This window comes from Diabrotica virgifera, chromosome 3 (assembly GCF_917563875.1).
Source record: "Diabrotica virgifera virgifera chromosome 3, PGI_DIABVI_V3a".
NCBI classification, from domain to species: Eukaryota; Metazoa; Arthropoda; class Insecta; order Coleoptera; family Chrysomelidae; genus Diabrotica; species Diabrotica virgifera.
In genome coordinates this window covers 112,440,475-112,467,016 of record NC_065445.1, presented here as the reverse complement: position 1 = coordinate 112,467,016, position 26,542 = coordinate 112,440,475, and the positions used below count along the sequence as shown (strand labels likewise).

General features: G+C 32.3%; 1 protein-coding gene across 5 annotated transcripts in view; it reads right to left on the bottom strand.

The window, feature by feature from the left end:
• LOC126882041 (proton-coupled folate transporter-like) overlaps positions 1-26,542 on the bottom strand; it is a 174,077-nt gene that overhangs the window by 66,523 nt on the left and 81,012 nt on the right. For all 5 annotated transcript variants that reach the window (XM_050646843.1, XM_050646840.1, XM_050646839.1 and 2 more), the window contains one exon: positions 22,068-22,239. In XM_050646843.1, coding sequence (XP_050502800.1) covers positions 22,068-22,239 — 172 coding nt within the window. The remainder of the gene's footprint in view (positions 1-22,067; positions 22,240-26,542) is intronic.

The window sequence follows — 26,542 nt, the reverse complement described above, 5'->3', positions numbered from 1 at the left end:
TGAGTGTCATTCTCACACTTTTATATCTTTCAATGGGTTATTATTATTGAGTAAGGTTTACTAAAACCAATAGTCATAAATAAATCTGGGAAATACATACTGCTGAATCGTCGCTATAAAGTATTATTTACTTTACTGCTATATAAATAGGTCACTGGTACTTAACAGAAATATCTTAACATTTGCAAGTGTAGCAGTATGCCAAGAAATCAGTAAATATTTCAAATAAGAAATTCGAATCCATCAACTAAATTAAGAAATTTATACATTTCACTGATGATGCATGTCGTATAGATAAAGACGACACGATTCAAAGTAAGATTTGTTATTAGTATGATAATTACGGTATATTAAATTTTTTAGTTTTCTAGTTCAACCATTTTACCTGTTACAAAACATGAATGATTTTCGGATAGGTCATATTTCTGATAATACATTTAAAAATGTATCAGGTTTAGTCAATTTTACCTGTTCCGATAATAAAAATTAGTCACCTTGAGTATCTTTTTCCAGTTGAAGTTAAAAAAATATAGTCGGTTGGTAACTTTTTCCTGGTTGCGATTTAGCAGAAAATATTACTAACCGACACTATTTCATAAACTATTAAAAAAATACATAGTCTACAAAGGGTAGTTTATAAAGTATCTAAACTGCATTTAAAGTTCGTTGGAATTTTGAAAATAAAACCACTAAATCATGTTTTATGAATTTTTTTTCAAAATTTCAAACTTTAAACCGCTCTACTGTAAAGTTAGCCAAATGTCGCTTGGTCATTTTTGCCTTTCAGCCGTCGATATAATTTCGAATTTATTTAACTTTTCTCATAATATTTTCAAACATTCTTCTATTTAAAATCATGTAATTTTGAAATTGTATAGTTTTCGTGAAAAAATTTACTGGGATATGATGTAATCTTTATCAGTGTAATAGTATATTTCCGTAATTGTATACTGTTTCAGATAAATTTTCAGAGCAAAAGAAAAATGGTTTATTGGGTTTACTGCAAAAGAAAACCATTCCAGGTTATCATCTTGGATTCTATGAAAATCTTTGAAAAACTTTTCTGTTCCTTTTAATTTGTTTTTACTTAATTGCTTGTTTGTATTTAATAGTAAATGTGATTTTGTTAAATAAAGGGTTTTGCCTTCGGTGCACCCATTTCTAAGACTAAATTTCATTGTAAGGTTTGTGCCACATTACCTACTATTTGTTATAATATTTTTGAGAATAAAAATTTGCTTATAAGCCTAGTTTTTCATTAAACATACCCTATTTTATCATAATAGTACTTTTTAAACATCTGTATAATAATGGAAATTAATAATATTTTCTCTAAAAAAGTAGCAAATTCAAAACATCTTATTTAAAAAAAATTGTTTTCATGTTGTTTCGACATAATATAAAAGATACAAACTAAAACAAAAACCTGCCAATGTTTATTGTGGAAAATTTTATTTACCGATAAATCCTAAAAATGCTCTCCTGAAAAGTTTGTAAATTTTGAGATTGTACAGTTTTCATCCGAACCGAAGAAATATCTTGACAGATTAGCAACGAACTACATACTGTCTGTGGGCGCATGCGCCCGGGAATATAAAATTTCACTCTCGATCGTAATATGTGAAGTATAACTTACATAAAAAACTTGCTGAAAATAACTTTTGGATATCTAAAATCGAAGGTTTATAACGAGGAAATAAATAGTAGGGACGAACTTCTTGACCGGATTCAAGACGCCTTCCAAGAAATGCAGATTGACGAGATTAGGAATCCAGCCAGGCAAATCATATTTACGTTTTTTAAATAATTTAAAATAATTTTTAAACGTTTCCCCATTACTGAGGATCGTGATTTCTTCCAATATTCCTTTGGTCTCTATCTTCAGCTGCTCTAAGACTTTCGCAGAATGAGTTTCCACTGAATTCTTAATTTAGTCGGACCATCTCGTTGGTGATCGTCCTCTTAATCTTCTTCCCGGAAGCATATTTACAGATGCTTGCGCGTGTAGACACCAGGGTGTTGAAATCAGTTAGGGTTTGGAAAAGCAGTACATTTACACATGCTAGCGCGTGTTGACACCACGGTGTTGAAATCAGTTAGGGTTTGGAAAAACAGTACGTTTACAGACGCTAGCGTGTGTTGACACTAAGGTGTTGAAATCAGTTAGGGTTTGGAAAACAGTACAGTTACAACTACTAGCAGATTTGGACACCAGAGTGTTGAATCCAGCTAGCTTTTTTAGTAATTAATACACATGCATAAATTCTAACGGCTATTGACTTTGATTTTATATACCTACTCTTTTTATATACCTACCTTGCTCTCAAGCTATTTGCTTGTGGAATTTTTATAATTAACTATTTAGATGGGAAATAAGCCACAATTAAATTGAAAAAAATAATTTTATTAACGTTTCGATGTCCAAATCGGGTGTCGTTGTCAAAATAAAAAATACTACTACAGGGTGTTTGGTAGAGAATGGGCCATAGCTTAACCTCAGGTTCCTGAGGTTAAAATAGGCCGATTTAAGCTAACTTACCTTAGTACAAAGTTTATAATAACCGAGATACAGGGTGTCAAAGTTAAACTTTTTTTTATTTATTATTGAATATTTCCTGACAGGCATGAGATATCAGCACAAAATTTGGTATGTGGGGTTTTTTCGGGACGAGAAAACTAAATTCCCTACCAAAAGTTATGTGTTGCCAGAGGGCGCCACATACGCCTTTCAGCACTCATTTAATACGTTCAATTTGTTTTATCCGTCACTCCGTATAATTTTGACATTAAAATTTGTATTCCCCTAATAGTTTTACTTAAAAAAGGTATACCTCTTTCATCTCCCTAAACTCAACCGTTTACGAGATCAAGCATTTTAAATCTGCGGTGCATAATTTTTAGCATAATATCATTGTAGTTACATCAGAAAAATAACTTAAAACCATAAAATTATCTAAAAATGTATCGCAAATTTCTTCAAATGGAATTTGCGATGCAATGCCATAAATTTGAGAACTTGCACAATTATTATGGTTTTAAGTTATTTTTCGGGTGTAACTACAATGATATTATGCTAAAAATGATAGTGTATCGCAGATTTAAAATGCGTTTATCTCGAAAACGGTTGAGTTTAGAGAGATGAAAGAAGTATAGCTTTTTTAAGTAAAACTAATAGGAGAATAAAAATTTTTTATGTCAAAATTATACAGAGTGAGGGATAAAAAAAATTTAACGTAATAAATAAGTGCTGAAAGGCGTATGTGGCGCCCTTTGGGCAATACATAATTTTTGGTAGGGAATTTAGTTTTCTCGACCCAAAAAAACACCACATACCAAATTTCATGTTGTTATCTCATATCTGTCAGGAAATATTCAATAATAAATAAAAAAAAAAAGTTTAACTTTGACACCCTGTATCTCGGTTATTATAAACTTTGTACCAAGGTAAGTTAGCTTAAATCGGCCTATTTTAACCTCAGGAACCTGAGGTTAAGCTATGGCCCATTATTTACCAAACACCCTGTATATTAAACAAAAATGTTGTTGCTTAGTAAAAAATTCTACTAATAATTTTTTTAATCTGACTCATTTATATTGGCAATTCATACATATATTATACATTTTAAAGTATTTTTTACTAAACAACAACATTTTTGTTTAATTTAGTAGTACGTATTTTGTATTTTGACAACGACACCCGATTTGGGCGTCGAACCGTTAAAAAAATTATTTTTTTTAAATTTAATTGTGGCTTATTTCCCATCTAAATAGTTAATTATAAAAATGCCACAAGCACATAGCTTCAGAACAACATTATTTTTTATGTTAATATGTTTTTTGTGTTAATATATTATTGTTTATATCCCAACAACGTTTAATTATTTATTAATACCTAAATCACTTAAATATTTTTCCACAACAGTAGGTATATAAAATCAAAGTCAATAGCCGTTAGCATCTATGCATGTATAACAACTAAAAAAGCTAGCTGGTTTCAACACTCTGGTGTCCAAATCTGTTAGTATTTGTAAATGTACTGTTTTTACAAATCCTAACTGATTTCAACACCCTAGTGTCAACACACGCTAGCGTCTGTAAACGTACTGTTTTTCCAAACCCTAACTGGTTTCAACACCGTGGTGTCATCACGCGCTAGCATCTGTAAATGTACCGTTTCTCCAAACCCTAACTGATTTCAACACCCTGGTGTCTACACACGCAAGCATCTGTAAATATGCTTCCCGGAACGTTTCCAGACACAATTAATTTCTCCAAACTATAGTCACCTCTGCGAACGACGCCGACGTGACCCAAGAATTGCAGAATTCATTGCAGACATATTGTGGAGAGCCTTTTTTTAATCTAAAGTTGGTTTAGAATGGAAACATTCGTCCTCTGAGCTGTCCAAGGTATGCGCAGCATCCTTCTTCAGCACCACATGCTGTCTGACAAGAGTCCAAATATTTGCCCCATATAGAAATATTGAGAATACAAGGGCATTTCCCAGTCTCATCTTGATATTTTGAAAGGTAGATCTGTCTTTCCAAATTTTAGTTAGGTGACTTTAGTTAACATTTTTTGCCATACCAATAGATCTCCAAACTTCTGTTTCACAGTTACCATCGTTGGTTATACTAGACTCGAGATATAACTCGAGATATACACAGCTGTTTACTATCTGGTATTCCTGTAACATATTAATTGAATAGTGTGGAATCTGTCGACCACCATTATTTTTGTCTTATCTTTATTGATTTTCAGACCAACGTTATTGCTTTCGTACTCATCTCTTTGCAGGAGATCAAAACATTTTTTTCTCATTTGCTGCTATAAGTTTAGTGTTATCGGCACATCTTAAATTGGAGATTTTCCTATCAGCTACTGTTACTCCACTGGCCCATTCTTCTAAAGCCATCGTCATGACACGTTCACCATAAATGTTGAATAAGTCAGGTGACACGAATCCTTGTCTAACACCTCTCTTATAGGGATCTTAGGGAAGTTACTTATAGGGATCTCGAAATACGGCGTAGTTAGATGTAATAAAAACAGTCTACAAACAGTGTAGTATACGCATATCTTGGTAGAGCACAATCAGAATTTTGAGGTCAATTATTATTTCTTCTTAAATGATCTCTTCTCAGTCGAGGTTGGCTACTACAATTGCAAACTCTTGTTTGTATTCAGTTGTTCTTATTTGTTCAAAATTTAACCCTACTCATTGTCGGATGTTTCTCATGCCACGATGGTATTTTCCTTCCGCTCTTTCCCTCGATCTATCCTTTCAGCATTAGTTGAGCATATTGGTACTTATTATTGCTCAGTATGTGGCCTAGGTATGATATTTTTCCTACTTTCACTGTGCTGCATACAATAGTGCATATTATATGTAGCAATTCTTCGTTTGAGGTATGCAGCATCCATGAAATTTTGAGGATTCTCAGGTAGATCCACATTTGAAAGGCCTCCAATTTATTTACGGTTGACGTTCTAAGTGTTCACGTTTCAACTACATAGAGAAGAGTCGACCAGACGTAGCATTTTGACAAATGTAGTCGAATTTAGGGTTTTATTCGAGAATTACGTAGCAGTCTTTTTATTTTTTAGAACGATTTTCTGGCCTGTTCTATTATTGATGTTATTTCTATATCAGGATTTAGGCTGCTATGGATTGAACACCCCAGATACTTAAGTTTATTGACTTGGTCTAAAATGAGCCTGTTTATTGTGCAAGATTGAGGTACATTCTGGTATGGTGAGACTACAAGGTCCCACACATTCATGATCTGCACCTTCTTCTACTTTGACGTTAAAAACTCGAGGAAATATTGGTAAAGGTTTCTATAAAATTTCTTGGAGAAATAAACTGCAACAATGAGGTACAATATATGACACAATTGAATAGGTTCTCTATATATGATTGAGGACTGAAATATATAGAACTATTTAAAGTAAAGGGCACATTTGATTTTTGTGATACGCTACGATTTTTTTTGTGCAATTAATACGATTCTGGAATAGAGATTCAATTTTTTTCCGTTAATGTTTTTTATAGTATCAACTTTTGCCTTTATTGCTTTATATACATGCTAAACAAAATAAAAATTACTTATATTAATTTACTGGAGAGTTAGAAAATCATTTCATGCTGAGAAGAGAAATATGCGGAACATATTATAGAACTTAGTTGGCCTCCGGCTTAGGGAATTGAAAACTATAGAATCGTTTAACTCAAACTTTTCCATTATTGGGAGTCACAATTTCCGAGGGGCACATCGTATCCAATATACACAGTTTGTGATATCTCCGAGGAACTAGAATCTGTTCAATAATTCCTAGCACAAAATTTTATACTTAGAAAAAAAAAATAAAAAATATTGTGACATCAGTTAAGTATGGAGAACCATTTTCTAGGAAATAAAGAAACGAAAAGAAAATAAAAGAGAGCTGTTAGAAGTGAAACAGAAAAACTTTTATAAGTTACGGGAACGTAAAGATAAGAGGGTGATTCATTAAGAAGGTTAAATATCTAAATATCTGAGATGTAGATTCTAGACCACAAAATATTAAGATCTAACCCAAATCAGGTAAATAAAATGTGACTCGTTACTGAGTTACAGGGTGTTTTATTTAAAAATTTAATAAATATTTTTACTATAAAAACTATTTGACATATCCTTGTCATTCCTGGCAGAAAGTGTAGATACTGTACACTTTATTAAATTATCATAAATGAAAGGTTCTAACTACTCCCAGAGGCGTAAGACAGGGGACAGGGTATGGTTGACCCCAATTCTACGCCACTGGCGGAATTGCTATTTTGGCGCAATTTTTCGATTCTCCAATACTGTCTATATAAATAATACACTCTTTATTCGTAACGATAAAGTCATTAGTTTTCGAAATATTTGAAGTTGAAAATGAAACGGCACAGCTATTTCGATTAATGTATTGTGTACCTTCATTTTTAACTTCAAATACCTCGAAAACCTTCTAGTGGCCAGAAACGTTTAATTTAACATAATTTAATAGGGTGTACAATCCGACAAGCGAGACCTGGCGGGTGACCTCGTATTGTGTATTTCTCGTTGTGTATTTATACCATTTGAACCATTTGAAAACGTAGTTTTTTTGTCGAAAAATAAACATTTTCAATCGCAAATATCTCGAAAACTATTTACCTACATAAAAAACTCTATAGAACGAAAGTTGCTTATAATCAGTCAATTTATCCATTTTCAGTCTTATCTTGAACGTATTTTTTTTCGCCCCCGAGAAGGGGTGACTGTCACCCCCCAAGTAAAAGCAACCAACGGCAAAAATATTTGAAGTGGGGGGTAAGTAGAACCTAAATCCAAATATTCATGCAATTCGGAGTTGCCCCTGAAAATTACACGGTATCGCTGTATTTCCCGTTCATTTACTGGGCTAAAAAGAGTTGTTAAAAGTGAAACAGAAAAACTGTTACAAGTTTGTAACACAGTCTTTGTTTTTAAAGATTAGAGGGATGCTATAGGTATATTAATTTCGATCGTAAACCTTTAAAACCATTTTTCTGCAGCAGTCCCGAAAACCAAACTTTGAAACTTATTTTTAAATAGAAACTTCTATAATGTTTATTGGAATAAATTACAGGGGTGAAAAAAAAAAAAGATAAAATTTAGTGTGATGTTAATTTCAATTATTTTATTAAACACATTTAGAACTGAAGCCGCCTTATACATCCTATGAGTTTATAACAAAATAAATATTCAAAACAAAATTTTACGACCAACTAAATCCGAGATAATTGCTTTTGTTTTCTTAAATCGTAGTGACTTTATTTATAACAATTAAGAAATTATTTCACTGTCACTGACTAAACAAAGGCTTATATTATCTTAAAATAAAAATTATTTTAAACAAAAATTACATGTAATTATTAAAAATGATTTTTAAAATTTAGTGGAGATTTATTTTTCTTTACGAATGTGATTTATTGTGTCGGTTGCCCTTAGCACTTGTAGAACTTATAGTACATTGAATCACGGTTTTTGCTCCAAATTTTAAAGCACCTCTTGAATTGACATGAAATTTGGTAAACACATAGATAACATGTCAAAGAATAAAAATTATGTTGGGCTTCTCTGTGCTTTTGCTCTAGAGGTGTTTCACCCCTCATAAGGGGTGAAAAAATATACGTTCAAAATAAGTTCAGAAAATACTAAAACGTCTACTTCTAGGCACCTTTTGTTCTATAGCATTTTTCACTAAGTTAATACTTTTCGAGTTATTGGCGAGTAAATACCTTCATTTTTCAACAAAAATAAAGAACACGTTTTTAGGCGGTTTTTGGCAAATAACTCAAAATGTATGTATTTTATTGAAAAAAACGTTTTTGACAAAAATATAGCACATTAAAAAGTGAAAAAAATGATGTATGCATGAACTCTCTAGACCCAGTAGAAACAAAGTTCTAGCTAATAAAAAATAGGTTCATATCAGTCAAATTCCAAAGTGAATTATTTCAACGTGAAATAACCAAAAAATCATGAAATTAATCCTTTTTACTTCATAAGTTTTCTTACTCGTGTACCTATGTGTCGCTTATTTCTGTAAGTTTCATCGGTTCTAAGTGCTTATTTTTGAAGGGGTTGTAGTTGAAAGGACTTGAACTAGTCAATAATCACGAGCGTGTGCAAATTTAGAACAGCCATATCTTAAACAATTTTCGCCTTACAAAAAAAAAACAAAAAATCCAAAATATTCAAAAAAGCAAAAACTAGATTTTTTTACTCTTTGTGATTTTTGGCCACACTATAAATTTTAAGTTATTTAAAAAATACGTTTTTTCAAAATTAAAAAATAAAACAGATTTAAAAGACTAAGTTTTTCAACCTAATAAAAATATTTGTAAATTAAATATTTTTAAAAGATTTTTAATTGAAAAACTTTATTGGCCCATTTCCTGGTGACAACCTCCAAGGCTTCTACAATATGCAAGCCAAATGGATGCTGCAGTGAAGACTAAAGGGAAGGAATTCTACACTATGCAATTCACAACCCCCGTCTGCAGCGTGGTAAAGCTCCAACGGAAAATGGACCTAGTTACTCTGTAGGAGTAATACTAATATAAATAAAAATGTATACCATTTTTATTCATTCAGTTGCGGTGCGAAACCAAAACTGTCTTAATTTTTACTCAGATCAGAGAGTGCAGCCAGCACTCTTATCGACGATTTCACCTCTTGTTAGAGGTTCATCAGAGACTGCATAGGCTGCTTTTCTCTGGCCCAGGTAAAAATCTTCGACATATCCATCTCCCACCGCAACTGACGAGATGGTAGTAGGTGCCTAGCGGCATCTGCTAAATAAAAGACTAAGTTTTTCAACCTAATAAAAATATTTGTAAATTAAATTTGTAATTGAAAAACTTTATTGGCCTATCTCGTCAGTTGCGGTGGGAGATGGATATGTCGAAGATTTTTACCTGGGCCAGAGAAAAGCAGCCTATGCAGTCTCTGATGAACCTCTAACAAGAGGTGAAATCGTCGATAAGAGTGCTGGCTGCACTCTCTGATCTGAGTAAAAATTAAGACAGTTTTGGTTTCGCACCGCAACTGAATGAATAAAAATGGTATACATTTTTATAAAACAGATTTACTTTAAAACCAATTTTTTGTTTAAATAAGCCCTTGGAACCGATGATACTTACAGATCATATAAATAATACATGTGCAAAGTACCTCATAAAGCGGTAACTATTAATTTGAATTAAGGTGGTAATTAGGGGGTGACTTTCCCGAGATTTTTTGACAATAAACAAAGAGATCAACTTTATTTTGAGCGTAACTTGCTTACTTTTGATACTAGAAACTTTTTTAAAAAACAAAAAATAATATTTTGTTCAAAAACACTTTAAAAAAGTTATAATGAATTTTCTCCAAAAAGTGCATGATTTTTTGGTTATTTCACGTTGAAATAATTCACTTTGGAATTTGACGGATATGAACCTATTTTTCATTAGCTAGAACTTTGTTTCTACTGGGTCTAGAGAGTTCATGTATACATAATTTTTTTCACTTTTTAATGTGCTATATTTTTGTCAAGAACGTTTTTTTCAATAAAATACATACATTTTGAGTTATTTGCCAAAAAACGCCTAAAAAGTGTTCTTTTTTTTTGTTGAAAAATGAAGGTATTTACTCGTAAACAACTCGAAAAGTATTAACTTAGTGAAAAATGCTATAGAACAAAAGGTGCTTAGAATTAGACGTTTTATTAATTTCCGAACTTATTTTGAACGTATATTTTTTCACCCCTTATTATGGGCTTTTGCCCCAGGGCAAAAGCACAAAGAAACCCAACATCATTTTAATTCTTTGACATGTTACCTATGTGTTTACCAAATTTCATGTCAATTCAAGCGGTGCTTTAAAATTTGGAGCAAAAACCGTGAATCAATGTACTATAACCGACACAATAAATCACATTCGTAAAGAAAAATAAATCTACATTAACCTTTAAAAATCATTTTTAATAATTACATGAAATTTTCTTTTAAAATAATTTTTATTTGAAGGTAATATAAATCTTTCTTTAGTCAATGACTGAAATAATATTGTTATTAATAAAGCCACTACGATTTAAGACAACAAAAACAATTATCTCGGTTTCAATTGGTCGTAGAAAATGTTTATTTTGTTTTGAATCTTTATTTTGTCTCCAGCAACAATAATCTGCAAGTTAGAAACTCATAGGATATATAGGGGCGGCTTCAGTTCTAAATGTTTATAACGAAATTTGCCCCCTCTTTTTCACATCCCAAATTAGAGGTTGAAAAATGTTTTACGCATTTATTTACACCAAAATATGAAAATATAAATCTTTAGAAGGAGAGTGGATCTTGTTAACTCTCTACGATTTTGTTTTTCAAAAAGTTATAGCCTTCGAAATTTGACCCCTGGGGATAAACAAGTTATATTATTTAAGCAACAATTTCACTAATCGGGCTTTACAATTTTTTTATGTTTGTTATTGAAAGATCTTCATTTTAAAGCCTTAAAAAATAAATAAGAGGTTTTTTTACAATAAACAATGCAATTGCAAAAAACGACCATTTTGGGCTTTTCGGAGGCTGTTTTACAATAACGTATAAACGAAATGAAACTTTCCGTAGCTCAAATTGTATGTAGATTTCTTAATTTACTACAACTTTCTATTTAAAAGTTTTTCTCTAAAATGAATATCCTAAGCAGCAAAATTAAAAATCTTTAAAAATTGCAAATTAAACAAATGAAAAACGTCATAAATAAAAAAGATCCTGAAATTTTTGGTTACATTTTAGTAGAAGTTATTCCTGGCATCGTGCTTTATCACACCTGGTAGGTTTCAAAAATTCCTGAATTATATCCTGATATCGACCTATTTTTCACCCACAGCTTGGACTATTAGGCTGCACGACCTCGCCCAATAAACTGCTCGTCAAAAGTTAGGGTATGTGTGATGTGACGCATGTCGTCAGTTTAAACACATACTAAGGAGTAATATCGTCTAGTTTCTTTGTTATTAAAGACATCAGAGAAATTAAAAAAAAATAAAATATTTACAAAATATGAGACTACAACAAAATATCGAGGTTTACTCACCTTTTTGCCTTTTTCTCCCTACAAGGTGTCTCAAACTTTTGTTTCGGTTAAAACACATGTTAAATTACAAAACCGTCTATTTTTTTTTATTTCTAAAGATATCAGGGACATTCAAAAAACAAAATGTTCACAAAACATAAGACTACAATACGATTTCGATATATACTCCCATTTGTACCTCGTCCTCCCTACAGGGCGTCTCAAACTTAACATAAGAAAAACATTTCTTTTCTTCCACCCGGTATAAGTACAAAAAAAAGTTTGAGTAAATCTTTGCATAACTGTGTAAATACTAAAGAAAAGTCTAAATAAAAAAAATAGCGGAATCCGTTAATCTGTTCACGAAAAAATCTACTATAAAAATTCAGCAGAATTTTCTATATCCCTAACTTTTGACGAGCAGTTTATATATCTATAATCTAAGTTAATCAAATAAAAGGAAAGTTGGTTGAATGAAAAATGTTATTAAATATAAAATCTACAAGAATTATACAACTTGTTTAACAGACTAATTGACGGCAACGGACAAGAGAAAACGAAACAAAAATACGAACACGGAATAAATATGTAGAAGACCTCTTCCAAGATGAAAGACCCAGTTCTGCTTTAATTTGGATTTCAAGATATTTTGATATGGCGCTTATGGCGCGGTCATGGCATTTAACAGCTACTCACTTGGTTTTACATTATACAGCCAGCATCTAATGATGACCATTAAGCTGCGAATGTATGAGCTAGGACATGAGCCACCTTGGGAGAGTCGTTAATAATATGTGCATTTAACGCTCTAAAAAGAGCGCATTAGTAAACCTAAATTACTCTGTACGGCCATTCGGATTAATGAAAATTAATAATACCGTTGAATTTATTCCTGGCAACAAAAAATACAAATTATGTAAATTCATATTAATTATTTGTTCTATCCCTGAGAACGGCAGCTCTTGTCATTGTTATTTTTTATTGCATGCATATTTTCTAAATAAACATGCATATTTTTGGGTAAAATTCTGCATATTTTAGGCATATTTCATACCTTTTTATTTGCATACTTGCCTATGTCTAATTATTAACCAGCGAAAATTTCTTATGTTCAGTACTATGTTCAACTATTCAACAATTTTTCTCCGTCAAAAATTCCTGAATCACACAACAAACGTCTGAAAATAAATGTCTTGCATTTAATATATTTCAGCAGAATTTACAGTGCATACTTTCCGTGAATACATACAGTTTGGGAACTAGCTACAGTGCCTTTGAGGGTCTACAATTAATGAGACCAAACGCAGTAGGTACTATAAGGAGCATCGGGTATAAAACTAATTAGACATCGCATCGGTAATTCTAAAGCATGGATAAACATGATACCTTTAGTAACTGTAAATCATTGGGTAGATAAGTAAAGCTAGGAGTATTTACTTACACGAATACAGAGTCGTTAGATGGTTGACATAAATTTCAATTTATGTCAACAACAGTTATTAAAGCAATATTAGAGTATATTACATGCAATATGATACATTATTTTATACGTTATAGATAATGATATATTTTATATCTCTTTATTATTGCTTAATAGGATATTTACCATTTTCAATAAGCATTTTAATAATTATTTAAATATGTATGACATTACACGTTATATTTACGTCTGCACTTGTTTATTTTAGCCCGAACATGGAACACAAAATTTTACGAAAACCTCCAAAAAAATAAACGAAGGATGAAAATTTGGGAATAGGTAGTTAAAATTGTCTATTATTATATAAGAAAAAGTTTACAATTCTACATCCCCTCCATTTTACAAAAATTGGGAAATACGGGGTGAAAAATATTTTCTCGGGGGTGAAAAAATATGAGGTCTGTAGACTAATGTAATGAAACGTATGTTCTTCTTCGTCAAATTCCAAATCGAATATTTCAATTTAAGATAACCCAAAAACGGAGCTCTTTTCGTGGAAAATTCATTGCAACTTTTTAAAGTGTTTAAAAAAGGTTTATTTTTGTTTTTTAAAAAAACTTCTAACATTAAAAGTAAGTGAGTTACGCTTAACATATTGCTGGTCTTTTTTATGTTTTGCTAAAAAAAATCGCAAAAATCAACCCCTAATTAGCTTCCCAAATAAAATTAATCGTTACCGCTTCACAAGTTACTTTACTTATGTGTTAATTATATTATCTATAAGTTTTATTGGTTCAAAGTGCTCATTTTTGAAAAAAAAAAAATTGGGTTTAAAATTAAATATTTTTTTTAATATTGAAAAAAATGGATTTTTTATGGAATTAACATAAAAATTATTGTCCTGTTGGAAGACCTAAAAAGAGATGGGAAGACGAAGTCGATGAGGATGCCAGGAACTTCCTGGGAACGCGTTCATGGAAAAGAACAGCGGTAAATCGAAATTATTGGAGAAGCTTATTGAAGGAGGCCAAGGCTCGATTTGGGCTGTAGTGCCATTGGATGGATGGATAAAAATTATTAGTAATACCAAAAATTTTAAAGAGTAATAAAATGTTCGTTTTGCTTTTCTGAATATTTTTGATTTTTTGTTTTCTTGTTAGACAAAAATTGGTTATGCTGTGGTTGTTCAAAATTTGCCTAAACTCGTGATTAGTTACTCGTTCAAGCCATTTTAACTACAGCTTTTTCAAAAATAAGCACTTTGAACCGATGAAACTTACAGATCATATGGGCCATTCCACGAGCATACGCCTGTTTTGGATTACTTCGACAACGAATATTTTACTGTACAACATAAGAATTACGAAAGTAAATGGCGCTAATAATAATTGTTCCAATAAACAACAATGTAATTTGCAATTTACTTTCGTTCTTCTTATTTTGCACAGTAAAATATTCGTTGTCGAAGTAATCCGAAACAGGCGTATGTTCGTGGAATAGGGTATATAAATAATACATAAGCAAAGTAATTTGTCAAGTGGTAATGAAAAAATTTATTTGTAATGCTAATTAGGGGGTGATTTTCGCGATTTTTTTTACCAAAAAATAAAAGGGACAAACAATATTTTGAGCGTAACTCACTTATTTTTAATGTTAGAAGTTCTTTAAAAAACAAAAATAAACCTTTTTTTAAACACTTTAAAAAAAGTTAAAATGAATTTTCCCCGAAAAGTGCTCCGTTTTTGGGTTATTTAACATTAAAATATTCGATTTGGAATTTGACGAAGAACAACCTACTTTTCGATAGCTACAACTCTGCTTTTACTGGGTCGACAAACCTCATACATACACCATTTGTTTCAATTTTTTATGAGCTACATTTTCGCAAATAATTGGAAAAGTATTGACTTAGGGAAAAAACTCTAGAACGAAAGTTGTTTAGAATTAGTCATTTTATCCAATTCCGGTCTTATTTTAAATGTATATTTTCACCTTCGAGAGGGGGGTATGTCCCTCCATTTTTTTAAAATGGAGGGGATGTAGAATTGTAAACTTTTTCATATATAATAATGGACAATTTCAACTACCTATTCCAAAATTTTCGTCCTTCCTTTATTATTTTGGGATCAGATTGTTCTTTGATCGGGCTATTTGTGATGGAATGTGAGAGTGAAGTCAAAAGCATTGTTATTTCCTATGAAGTGTTTGGCTAAGGCTGTAGTATTTAATTTATTGGTTTATACAATACGTTTGTGCGCAACAACCCTTCTATGTAGATATTGGTGTGTTTGCCCAATATATGTTAAATTGCAGTCTTTACAGTTTACTTTATAAATATCTGACTGCTGATACTTTGGGTTTAAATTTTGAAAAGTATTTTCCGGTTGTTTTAGACAATTTATGTACAATATCGGTGTCATATTTTGCCAATATCTTTGACGTTTGTTCAGAGAATCCATTAATGTATAATGTATGGTAGGAATATATATTGTTTGTTTGAATTGGTGATATTACTGTTATTATTGTTAGGTATATTTTGACTTTGTATTGAAACTAGATTGATTTTTGATAATGTAACTTCTTTTAGAAAGTTGTAAAATTCTGGTGGATAATTATTTTTTTACAGAAATCTAAATTTTTTCAGATTTTTGGAATGGTATTGTGGCTAGGTAGCTTAATTATTGCTCTGTCTGTAAGATTGAAGATAACACTTCTTTTAATACTTATCGATATTTAAAACATCTTTTGTCAACCAGTTGGTAGTTACAAGTTGGTTATTGTTGTTACCTACATCCCAAACTTAAATCAAGAAAATTACTTTTGTTGTTTTCTAATTCATAGGTGAACTGAATGTTATGGTAGTTATTGAACATTTGAAGAGTACTTATCATATTATATTTCATGATCCGGAATGCATAGTAAGCAGTCAACAAATATCAATGATCTCTCCAATAAGTCCAACATATAACACAATAATTTAGTAAATTAATATTATTTTGTAAATACATCATTGGCAGATATTTTAAATATGACTTTTGTAAAGCAGATACAAAACCTCTACTCGTCTTTGATTAAAAAATCTTATGAAAAATACTTAGTGTTATCTATAAAATGGTATCTAAACAAATTTTTTCAGAAATTTTTAAGAAATAGGTAAAAGAACCAGCAGAGATCTAATATCTGTGATAATCGGAACGTTAAAATAAGCAGCCACGTCACTTGTCAAGAGTGAATGAAAACTATCCTCTCACACGAACCCTATTCTAATGGCCTGTTAAAAATTTGGACATCTTGGATATTAGTGCACCCTATGTAACGCACAGCTGAATCTTATGTTTGTGCGTCACAGTGTTGCCATGCCATTTCTTTCATAATTTCAATCAATGTTAAATGTACCTACAAGAATAATAGAATAAGGACCTTTACTTTTCCGTCATTATACTAGGTAGAATGACAAATGAGGTGTCAAATGAAAGCTTATAATCCAAGGATAGTACTAAAGGTGAGAAATTAGACCTAGATTGTCTGCCCCTCAAAAAATAAGCGTTATATTGGGGATTTCTAATGTCGACATTAAAAGTTGCACTATTTTTTTTTCTATAAAACCTTTTCATCTAAAACTTACCAGAAAACTTCTTTGTACTCTCTAATTTCAAATAAACGTGATTAAGAAGCTAAATTTTAAACTTCGTCACACAACTTTTGCGATTAAACTTTGCAACGCACAAATCCGCACCTTTTTCTTTGAAAAATTCATAACCTTTTTCATGATATAAATAAAAACTTGAAGCAGGTACCTTTGTCTTCAGAAATGTTAGAGCTATATACTGTAAAAATTTCAGAAAAAAAAATTAAAATGGAACAGAGTTGTAGCGAGGTAAACGCAAAAAACGTGATTTTTTTTTATTTTTAGGTTCAAATTGCGATTTTGACAATGTTCCCCCACATAAAATTCAAAATAAACCTCATTTTCGTTTTCAGCACCCTCGAAAATATAAAGTATGAATATAATTAGCCATTCACCCCTCCGTGGTCAGTATCTCGAAAACTAAGCGCTTTTTTTAAGGTGTCCTGCTCGTGTATATCACAAAAAATTGTAACGTGATAGTATGAAAAAATAGAGAATACGGCAACGGTGTTACAAGTGATGGTCGGATTCAATGCCAAAATCTACACAGATATATTAGGGTGCACTAATATCCAAGATGTCCAAAAATTTAAGTAGGAGCAAGCTAATATTGACTTAAAAGGATCGTAAAGGGGAACGCGAGGCATAACATATTGACAATGAACAGGAACGATTCGTAAAACAAAATAGAAAAGATCAAGCTTCACTAGAGCTGCACTGCCAGCTTGAACTCTGGTGGATTATAGGTATGGTACGGCATGGGAATACTGCCTCGCCCGACAGCATTTTCGTCTCGACTCATGTGTATAAAATGAGTGACTCCCCTGACTCTACAAAGTTAGAGTTAGAGGGAACCGGCAGAGAAACATAACCGGCCTTTAATGGTACAAGGAAGAATACAGGGTAGGAGGAGTCGTGGAAGAAGACGCATCTCCTGGTTAAACAACTTAAGAGCTTGGTTTAACTGCACTTCTGCTGATCTCTTTAAAGCAGCGCTATCAAAAGTGCCAATTGCCATGATGGTTGCCGGCCTTCTTAGAGGAGATGGCACATGAAGGAGAAGAAGGCAGAGAGACAACACCGGTCGCGGCGTCTGCCTCTGTCCCAAATAAATCTTAATCAGGGTTCTGTAGCCAACCGTTCAGCACAACAACACAGCTTCCTTTGCTATGGAAGATCAATCTTCGACATTACCTTTATACAAGAGCCTTGAGTATACCAGGTGTAAATAAAATGGCTATCAGGTATTGGCGGAAAGACTACATATTATAGCAGGGCTGACGAAGTCCTGAGGATTTAATAATAAGCCAATTCTAGAGAAAAAGAAAATTCTGGATAGACAAGGGGTTGCTATAACACAGACCGATGAGAAAGTACAACGTTGGGCAGAATACATCGACGAACTGTTAGATGATGAAAGAAGGTACCTGGAACACATATAACTTACTTCACGAAAAATAGGTCCAGATATAACAAAAGTAGAAATAATACACGTAGGTATTAAAAACAATGAAGAACGGAAAAAGCCCAGGACCTGACATGCTTGCTATCGACCTTCTAAAAATTATAAATGAGCAGCATATTGAAGTGATACTCCTGAACAAAATTTATAGCTCAGGCACTTTACCCAAAGAGTGGTTAACGTCAATCTTTATTTGTCTCCCTAAAAAGAAAAGCGCCAGAGAATGCGGCGACTACCGCACCATTATCTTGATGTCCCATGTGCTAAAGTTACTATTGAAAGTCATCCATAACCAAACATATCATAAACTAGACATAGACATTAATGATACACAATTTGGGTTTTGCAAAGGCCTAGGAACTCGTGAAGCCCTTTTTTCACTTAAAATACTTATAGAAAGGTTCCTGGACGTAAATCAATTTATATATATGCGTGTTTTATTGACTATACTAAAGCATTCGACAAAATACGACATGAACAATTAATGGATATCCTGGAATCAAAGAAGATAGACTACAGTGACCTCAGGATTATATCGAATTTATACTATAAGCAACGAGCAAGAGTAAAAGCTCATGAGGGTGAAACAGCTGGAATAAAGGTTAATGGAGTTTCCATTAACAACATTAGACATGCGGATGACACTGTCATCTTAGCTGAAAATATTGGGGATCTTCAGAGGCTAGTGACCAGAATAGCGGAGTTTGGACAAGAATACGGTCTAACAATGAACGCCAAGAAGACAAAGTTTATGAGAATATCAAAAACTCAAATAAATAACGAGAATCTCTTCATAAACGGATCCAATATCGAACAAGTTGACCAATATGCATACCTTGAAACAATGATCAACTCCACGGGAGATTACTTACAGGAAATCAAAATCAGAATAGAAAAGGCTAGAGCAAATTTTAACAAAATGAGAAAAATGCTCTGTACAAGAAATTTGAAGTTGGAGCTAAGACTTAGGTTGACTGTGTGAATGAAAAAACTAGAATCATTCGAGCTGTGGGTGTACAGAAGAATTCTGAAAATATCATGGACAGAACACGTCACAAACAAAGAGGTTCTGTGAAAGATGAATAAAGAAATGAAAATCTTAAATACATACCATCAAAACTAGAAAATTGGAATATCTCGAATATATTACACGTGGAGAGAGATACAACGTGCTCCAATTGATTATACAGGGAATTATTCAAGGAAAAAGAAGCATAGGGAGACGTAGAATATTGTGGCTGCGCAACCTGAGAGAATGGAACGGATGTAGGGTCATGTCTGTGTTCAACAATGAACCACACGTACACAATGAACCACACGTACACAATGAACCAATCAATCTTTCGTTTATTAGTAATACGCATTTTAAAAAACGCCGGCACCACTTTACGAATGTATTAGATAACCTAGAACTAAATCCCAGTTGTTGTTTTGCTACCACGAAACGTGCACGTATTATAACGGATTATATGAATTTGAACGCATCGAGTAAAATTTTGAAGGTAAACTTTTCGCTTTTATTTCTTACATGCGTGAATTATTTTAATTTATTTTCTGTGGTACGGTACATTGATACATTAGTTAGTGTTTGGGTATGTAACTCTAAAATACACTGTTGTAGATAATGAATTATTGGTTTTTGATTGTTACAAGGTGTGGTACGTACACAATGAACCAAACTATGTTGGGACACAATGAACCGTGGTTCACTGTGTACCCTTCCAATTTTTTAGATTTATTTTTATTTTCAGGATGGGTCGCGTTAAGAAAGTAGAAAGAAAGAAAGGCGCACATACTGTTGATCAAATGAGGGCAGCATTGGACTTAGTAACCAGGGGTATGAGTATTCGAAAAGCAGCAGTGGAAAGTAGTTTAGCATATCCTACATTAAGGCGATACGTTGAAAAAAGAAAGTATGCTCCAAGTGAAAACATAAAATTTGTTCCTAACTACGAGGCGAACATGATTTTCACAAGTGAACAAGAAGATGCTCTTAGGACCTACTTGAAAACTTGTGCACTTATGTTTTATGGATTGACATCTGTTGAATGTAGAAAGGTTGCATATCAAATGGCTCAAATGAATAATATCAAAATTCCTGATTCATGGAAGAATGCAGAAATGGCTGGCAGGGAATGGCTCCGAAGGAGAGGCTCTCCTGATAATCCATTAATTCTAATATTCGATAATCATGAATCTCACTTGTCCATCGAAGCCTTAGATTTGGCAAAAGCTGCAGGGGTTAATATTGTAACTTTGCATCCCCACACATCGGCTAAATTACAGCCACTTGACGTTGGTTTATATGCGCTATTCAAGACGTATTATAACAGTGCCATAGAGTCGTGGCTTCTAAGAAATCCTGGTAGGACGATATCTATTTATGACTTAGCTGAATGTATTGGAATAGCACACAGTCGTTCCATGACTCCTACAAATATAACCAATGCCTTTAAAAAATGCGGTATATATCCCTTTGATCGGGATATCTTTACAGATGACGTGACGATTTTTTGCCAAGTGAGGTAACAAACAGACCATGCCCAAATGATGAAAGTTCTAATAATACAAGAGACCTCAAGGAGGTGAACATAACGATGAAATCATTGTGTCAAATGAAAATGACAGTTCTGCAACTAATAACATTCAATCAGATAGCCTCGAACATACAGAAAGTCGAGCGGGACCATCATTTATTCCACCACAACAATTTATGCCTGCATTGAAAGCCCAACCTCGTCAAAATAATAGAGAGAACAGAAAAAGTAAAAAAAGTATTGCCACAGACACACCGGAAAAAAACATTATTAAAGAAGAAAGGATGGAAGCTAAAAAAGAAAGCAAAGAAATGAAAATGGGCAAGCTAAGAAGAGAGTGCAATTTGTTAATGACGATAATACAGATTCAGAGGAGGATGAAATAAATATTTCCCTTGAGAGTGACAGTGATAGTGGAGAGTATGAACAAGATCTTCCAGTTTTAAATCCAAATTTGTTTAGTACCCAAGGTTTTAACCCTAACGTAGAAGATTATGTCCTGGTAGAATTTCATCCACCAAGGTCAATAGTATATTATGTGGGGAAAATATTACAGATAGAACAAGATGGGAAATATCGCATATCATTTTTAAGACTTACGGATAAGTATATTGAGCAGTTTGTTATGCCCAATGTTCCTGATGTAGCTTCCGTCAACAAGAAAGATGTGAAATATATTTTGCCGAGACCAAAACTATGTGGTAGCACAAAGCGACAACAATCTTATTTTGCGTTTACAGTGTCTTTTTCTTTATTAAATATCAGATAGGAATAATTATACCTATCTTCAATTTTATTGTTCTTTTCACCTATTATTTTGCTTTTAAACAATAAAACTTTGAAATCTTACTGTAGTTTCTGTAAACCTAATTTTTATTAGGTATGTTTAAAATAAAGTAGTTTGGTTCACTGTGTACGCAGCACTAGTTCATTGTGTACCACCCGTGGGACACAATGAACCAACGACACTTAAAGGAAAAAACAATATTAACTCAAAAACGTTAATCTTTATTGATAACCAAATTATGTGTAATACATTAATAATATGTGTTTCTTATACTCGTACAATTTCGTGCTTCTAGGTTAAAAGGGGGCTGATATAGACAATTTTAAATTTTGAGTGGTTCATTGTTGAACACATGACCCTACATCTAATAAACTTTTCAGAGCAGCCGTCTCTAAAATCCGAATAGCTATGATGATTGCCGACCTCCATCGCGGAGATGGTACTTAAAGAAGAAGAAGAAGAGAAGAAGAAAACAGGACTGTAGTACTATTGATGATGATGAAGTTCTGTAGCAAATATTAACTACCTACCTTTTGATGTAATAGCATTGAGTACGCTTTAAACTGTAAACGCGTTAAATGGAAGTTGCTATTATTAAACTTGAATATTGTAATTAATTTTTCTTACCTTACACCTCTAGTTTCATCCGTAGACAAATCAGAAAGATAGGCCAAAACAACTGTAAAATATGTAGTACCTCCTCCAGTTAGCATTGAAGGGATATCGCTGATCATAAAGAACCATGGAGATGTGTCAAAACAACTGTTAAGGGCTAGTAAAGACATACCAACGGCCATTCCTGAAAAAGTAAAAGTTAATACATTAAACCGACTTACCATTGTTTAAACATAACCACTACAAAATCCCTAAGCTCATAACGTAGTTAATTTAATCACCTTTTTATATAAATTTAACAAAACGAGAATACATTGATAACAGATTGCCAGTGAAAAAATGGCCGCAAATAGTTTTAATTAAATCAATATTAAGTCATTTTTTAAAGAAAAAATTCGTTCATGACGTAGATGCATGTTTTTTTTATATCAAATTAGAGCTAATTTTTCAACGAAAACTTTTCGTTTATAAATTCGCAAAGTCTGTTCGTTCGTGTGTGGGTTGCCACCCCTGCAATACTTAGAGACAATCTACCGATGGATTCACAAGTAGTTTTGTCTCCTGAATCCAAATCTGAAAACGGCATTTCGATATACGCTGTGAGCTCGTACGTAGAGGGGATATTTAAAAATTCGCGAGCGCCAGTAGTGACAAGTCTGTAAACGTTTACTGGAAATTTGACAAATGTTAAAGTGATTAATTTAAAATTAAAAATAAAAACATTAATTATAAAAAATATTAGTTGGTCAAAGCTGTGGTATATATTTTTACCTTAAATATACTTACGGTTTAAATATTGAATTTAAGTTTTTTAATGTTTCGTAATATGTAATTATAAATTAATCTATTAATCTTAGCGCCATCTACACGATAATTGTGAAAGTATCCGAAGTGAGAAATTAATATTTCATCAATAGAACGTCAAAATGATTAGCAAAATCTTAAAAAAATCGATTACAATTTAATTACTTTTTTGCGTTGTAAACATTAAGCGATAACAATTAAATAATAAATTTAAAAATTACCGGTGAAAGTTGCATTACTAATCCGCTAGGAGCGACACCAGCGAAGCTCAGAGCGTATATCTAACTGCTTTCGAGATGACTCACTCAAAGTCGAAAATTGTGACGTTACAATCCCTGGAGTATATTTCTTCCTTTCTGCTGACAGAAATAGACGTCACATTGAATTTGAAACATCAAATAAATAAAGTGTTAAGATACTTAAAATGCCCTCACTCCCAGAATTCAATTCTTTTTATTTTTTTTTACGTTGTATGCAATTAAAAAATAAGATTACGCGGATTTTTAGCTCGCCACCCCCCTTACCCCTCCCTCCACAGCCAAAAACGTAGATTTTTATATTTAATTTTTTTTTAGTTGCAATTGATTTAAAAATTTCAAAAAAATCAGACGTGTAGCTGAGGCTTTTACAAAACACGTCCATTTTTTATGGACCCGTAGGTCGAATGTACATAACCTCAATTTTTTTTAACTTTTTAAAACTTTTTTTTTGAGATGGCTGCAGGTCATCATTTTTTGCATTTTGTGTATTTTATCAAAAACTATCTCTCTGATTTTTTTTCAGATTTTACCGTCAGCTGCGCCATCTTGAAAAATCCGTATAATTGTTTTTTAGGTGGTTTTTGGGGAATTTCTCCATTATACAGACTTCAAAATAGATCAACTTAAGGTTTTGTTAATAGATTATGTATAATTTGAAATAACTGAGTTATTTAGGATATTGGATTCGCCACTGCCATTCACAAGCTAACGCGCGTTAGCCGTTTCGTTACCGTTCTCTGGAATTTGAGATAAAGTATTCGCTCCGTGCATGACCATGGTGGGGATACACGAAACTATGACAGCGCCCGTAGCGGCGAAATATGACAACTTTGGCAAATAATGATTGAATAATAATTTTTTCTCAATGGATATTTCGCTTACCTTATTATTGCCGTTTTGATTTTTATTATTTATATTTATATTTTCATACTGACTTTCCTTCCCCGATTTAATCGATATTCCCATCGTCATCTATTTACATTTTGTTTTACACACACAGCACAATTAATAGTTCAATAGACCCAGCTAATGTTAAAATCTTGTACTAATAATTTACACTGCCTAATTGCTTTCGATGTATGTACACTTAATTAATGTTAACACCGACAACTAAACTATAACGAAAAAGTGAAGAAAAATCCTTAAAATTTATATTTTCTTCAGAGAACTTCCAAATATCTGCTTTTTAATTTGACGTTTAGTCAAATTAAAAAGCAGATATTTCGAAGACACTCGAACTGATTGTTTGTATAATAAATTTTATCAAAAATTACAGCAGAGTTAACATCTGCACTTAAAGGGTTTTACCAGTAACATTTATCAACACCATGTACCGATTCAAGTAGGTACATTTTTTTAATAATTGAAAAAAAGGAAGGATATAGTAAGAGTCATAATAAACCCATATATTTTTATCATTACACTAAACATGTTTAATGACTCCTAGAATTTATAAAACTCAAACAACTTTGAAGCTGGTTATCTCAGAATTATCAAAACTGCACTTAAACCCTTTTACGTCTGACCCCCTCAATTAATAATATTAATTAATAGTATATATACCTTGTATATTTATCTATCAACGGTATTATTTATATTATTTTAAAGTGCGGATGCTCCACTTGCCGTGGACTAGTCTCTGACGGCCTCCGCGAACAAAGTTATTGTTTGTATACAAATTTTATCAAAAATGGTAAATAAATTTTACATTAACGTCAAATATGTCATATGTGTATCACATGTTTAACGTCAAATCGTGTTCGCCAAAAATTTCGAGCGACTATGCTAGGTGTCGCGTCAGTCATGCATGGAGCGAATAGGGTCCTTTATAAACCTAGTTATAAAATACTCTTTTCATATTTGAAAAACGACTTTTTGACAGACTTTTAAATTTTTTAAAACTCAAACTGTGTTTTTCCTGTATTAAATTTTACATTATTGATAGATTTATTATGTCACATTAATATAACAAATTCAATAAAAACAATTCAATTTGATTTAAATGATTAACTACATTCTCCCAACTTTAACTGACATATCCAATATTGTCCGAAAGTGGAGCTGATGTAAATGGCGTGAATAATTGGTTTGTGTCAGTCAAAATTGACATTCGTATTAATTTAGTTACATGCTAAAGAGGGAACAATTTACTCTGACAAAGTGGTATTTTGCAAATTGGCATCATTTCGTTATTCTAGTGGTTAGCGTAGGGAATTTCCCATAGTTTGTAAATGAATAACTTAATTTGAAGATTGTAACAATTTAAAGTTACTTTAGGGGAGTCAATGTAGATCGAAAACATGGATTGTTTCGGAAAAAATTAAACAAGCTTATATTTTTTAGTTAGTTTATGAATAAGTTAAAGTAAATAGTTCTACTCCCAGATTTAGCCGCTAATTGTTTGTTAATTGACCAAGTTTTCAATCTAATAGCACATAAAATAACATTAAAAATACACTGCGCTCAAAAATTAACGCATAATTTTAAAATTATAATTTCAGTTGAAATGAAAAAAATTTTGTTTATTCTTTTCTGCTTTATGGTTGCTTTTAGAACATCTGGAATAAAAAAACTTATCTGTTTGTACAAAAAATGTATTAAAATAAACAATATAACATCAAAAATACACGCACCGGCAAAATTAGCCGAACACCTTAAAAATGGGACATGTTTGATGTCTCGAATTTCCTAAACCTGTTGTCCGATTTAAGTGATTCTTTTAGTATGTTATAGCCTTGTTATTTAAGAATATAAGTTTAATAATATTGTTGCTAGACAGGTAAATGCCATTTTATACCGGGTGTAAGAATCATACTGTGTTTTTTTCTTAAAGTCCGGAACACCCTTTGGAATATTCTAGCATATATAAAATATTGAGATTAAAAGTCAATTATAGCCTTAGGTTTTATTAACATTTTCTTTTTTGATTCATTTGCTTATGTTGGAAATTAAAAAAGTTATGGGCTTTAACAGTTAGCCATGTTTTTCATCAATAAATCCTCATAGTAGGGGAGGAAAGTATGCTAAATTTGCAGTTACTCGAGCGTTATGGGGACCTATTGGATTGTGAAGAGTGGGTGCTAAAACCAAAAAAGTTAAGATAAGTTTTCCATAAAGTGTGTGACTCTCCATTTTTTAATTTCATTTTCCATTTCCACCAATCCTTTTTCCGATTATCGCGGTATCTATCCATAATTGGAAAAAATGTTGCAAATAAAAGTTGCTTATTTTTACGTCAAGAATCCAAATCTGTAATAAAAATTGGGGGATTCCATTTAAGATTTTAAAGTAACCCCCCACCCTACCTCCGTGGGGAGTCGTGTTTGGTGCCATTCGATAGATTTTTGAAAAATATTGAATACGTGTATTTTGCAGTTTTACGATCTGATGTTCATGTCGCGAAATATCGTATTTAAAATGTTT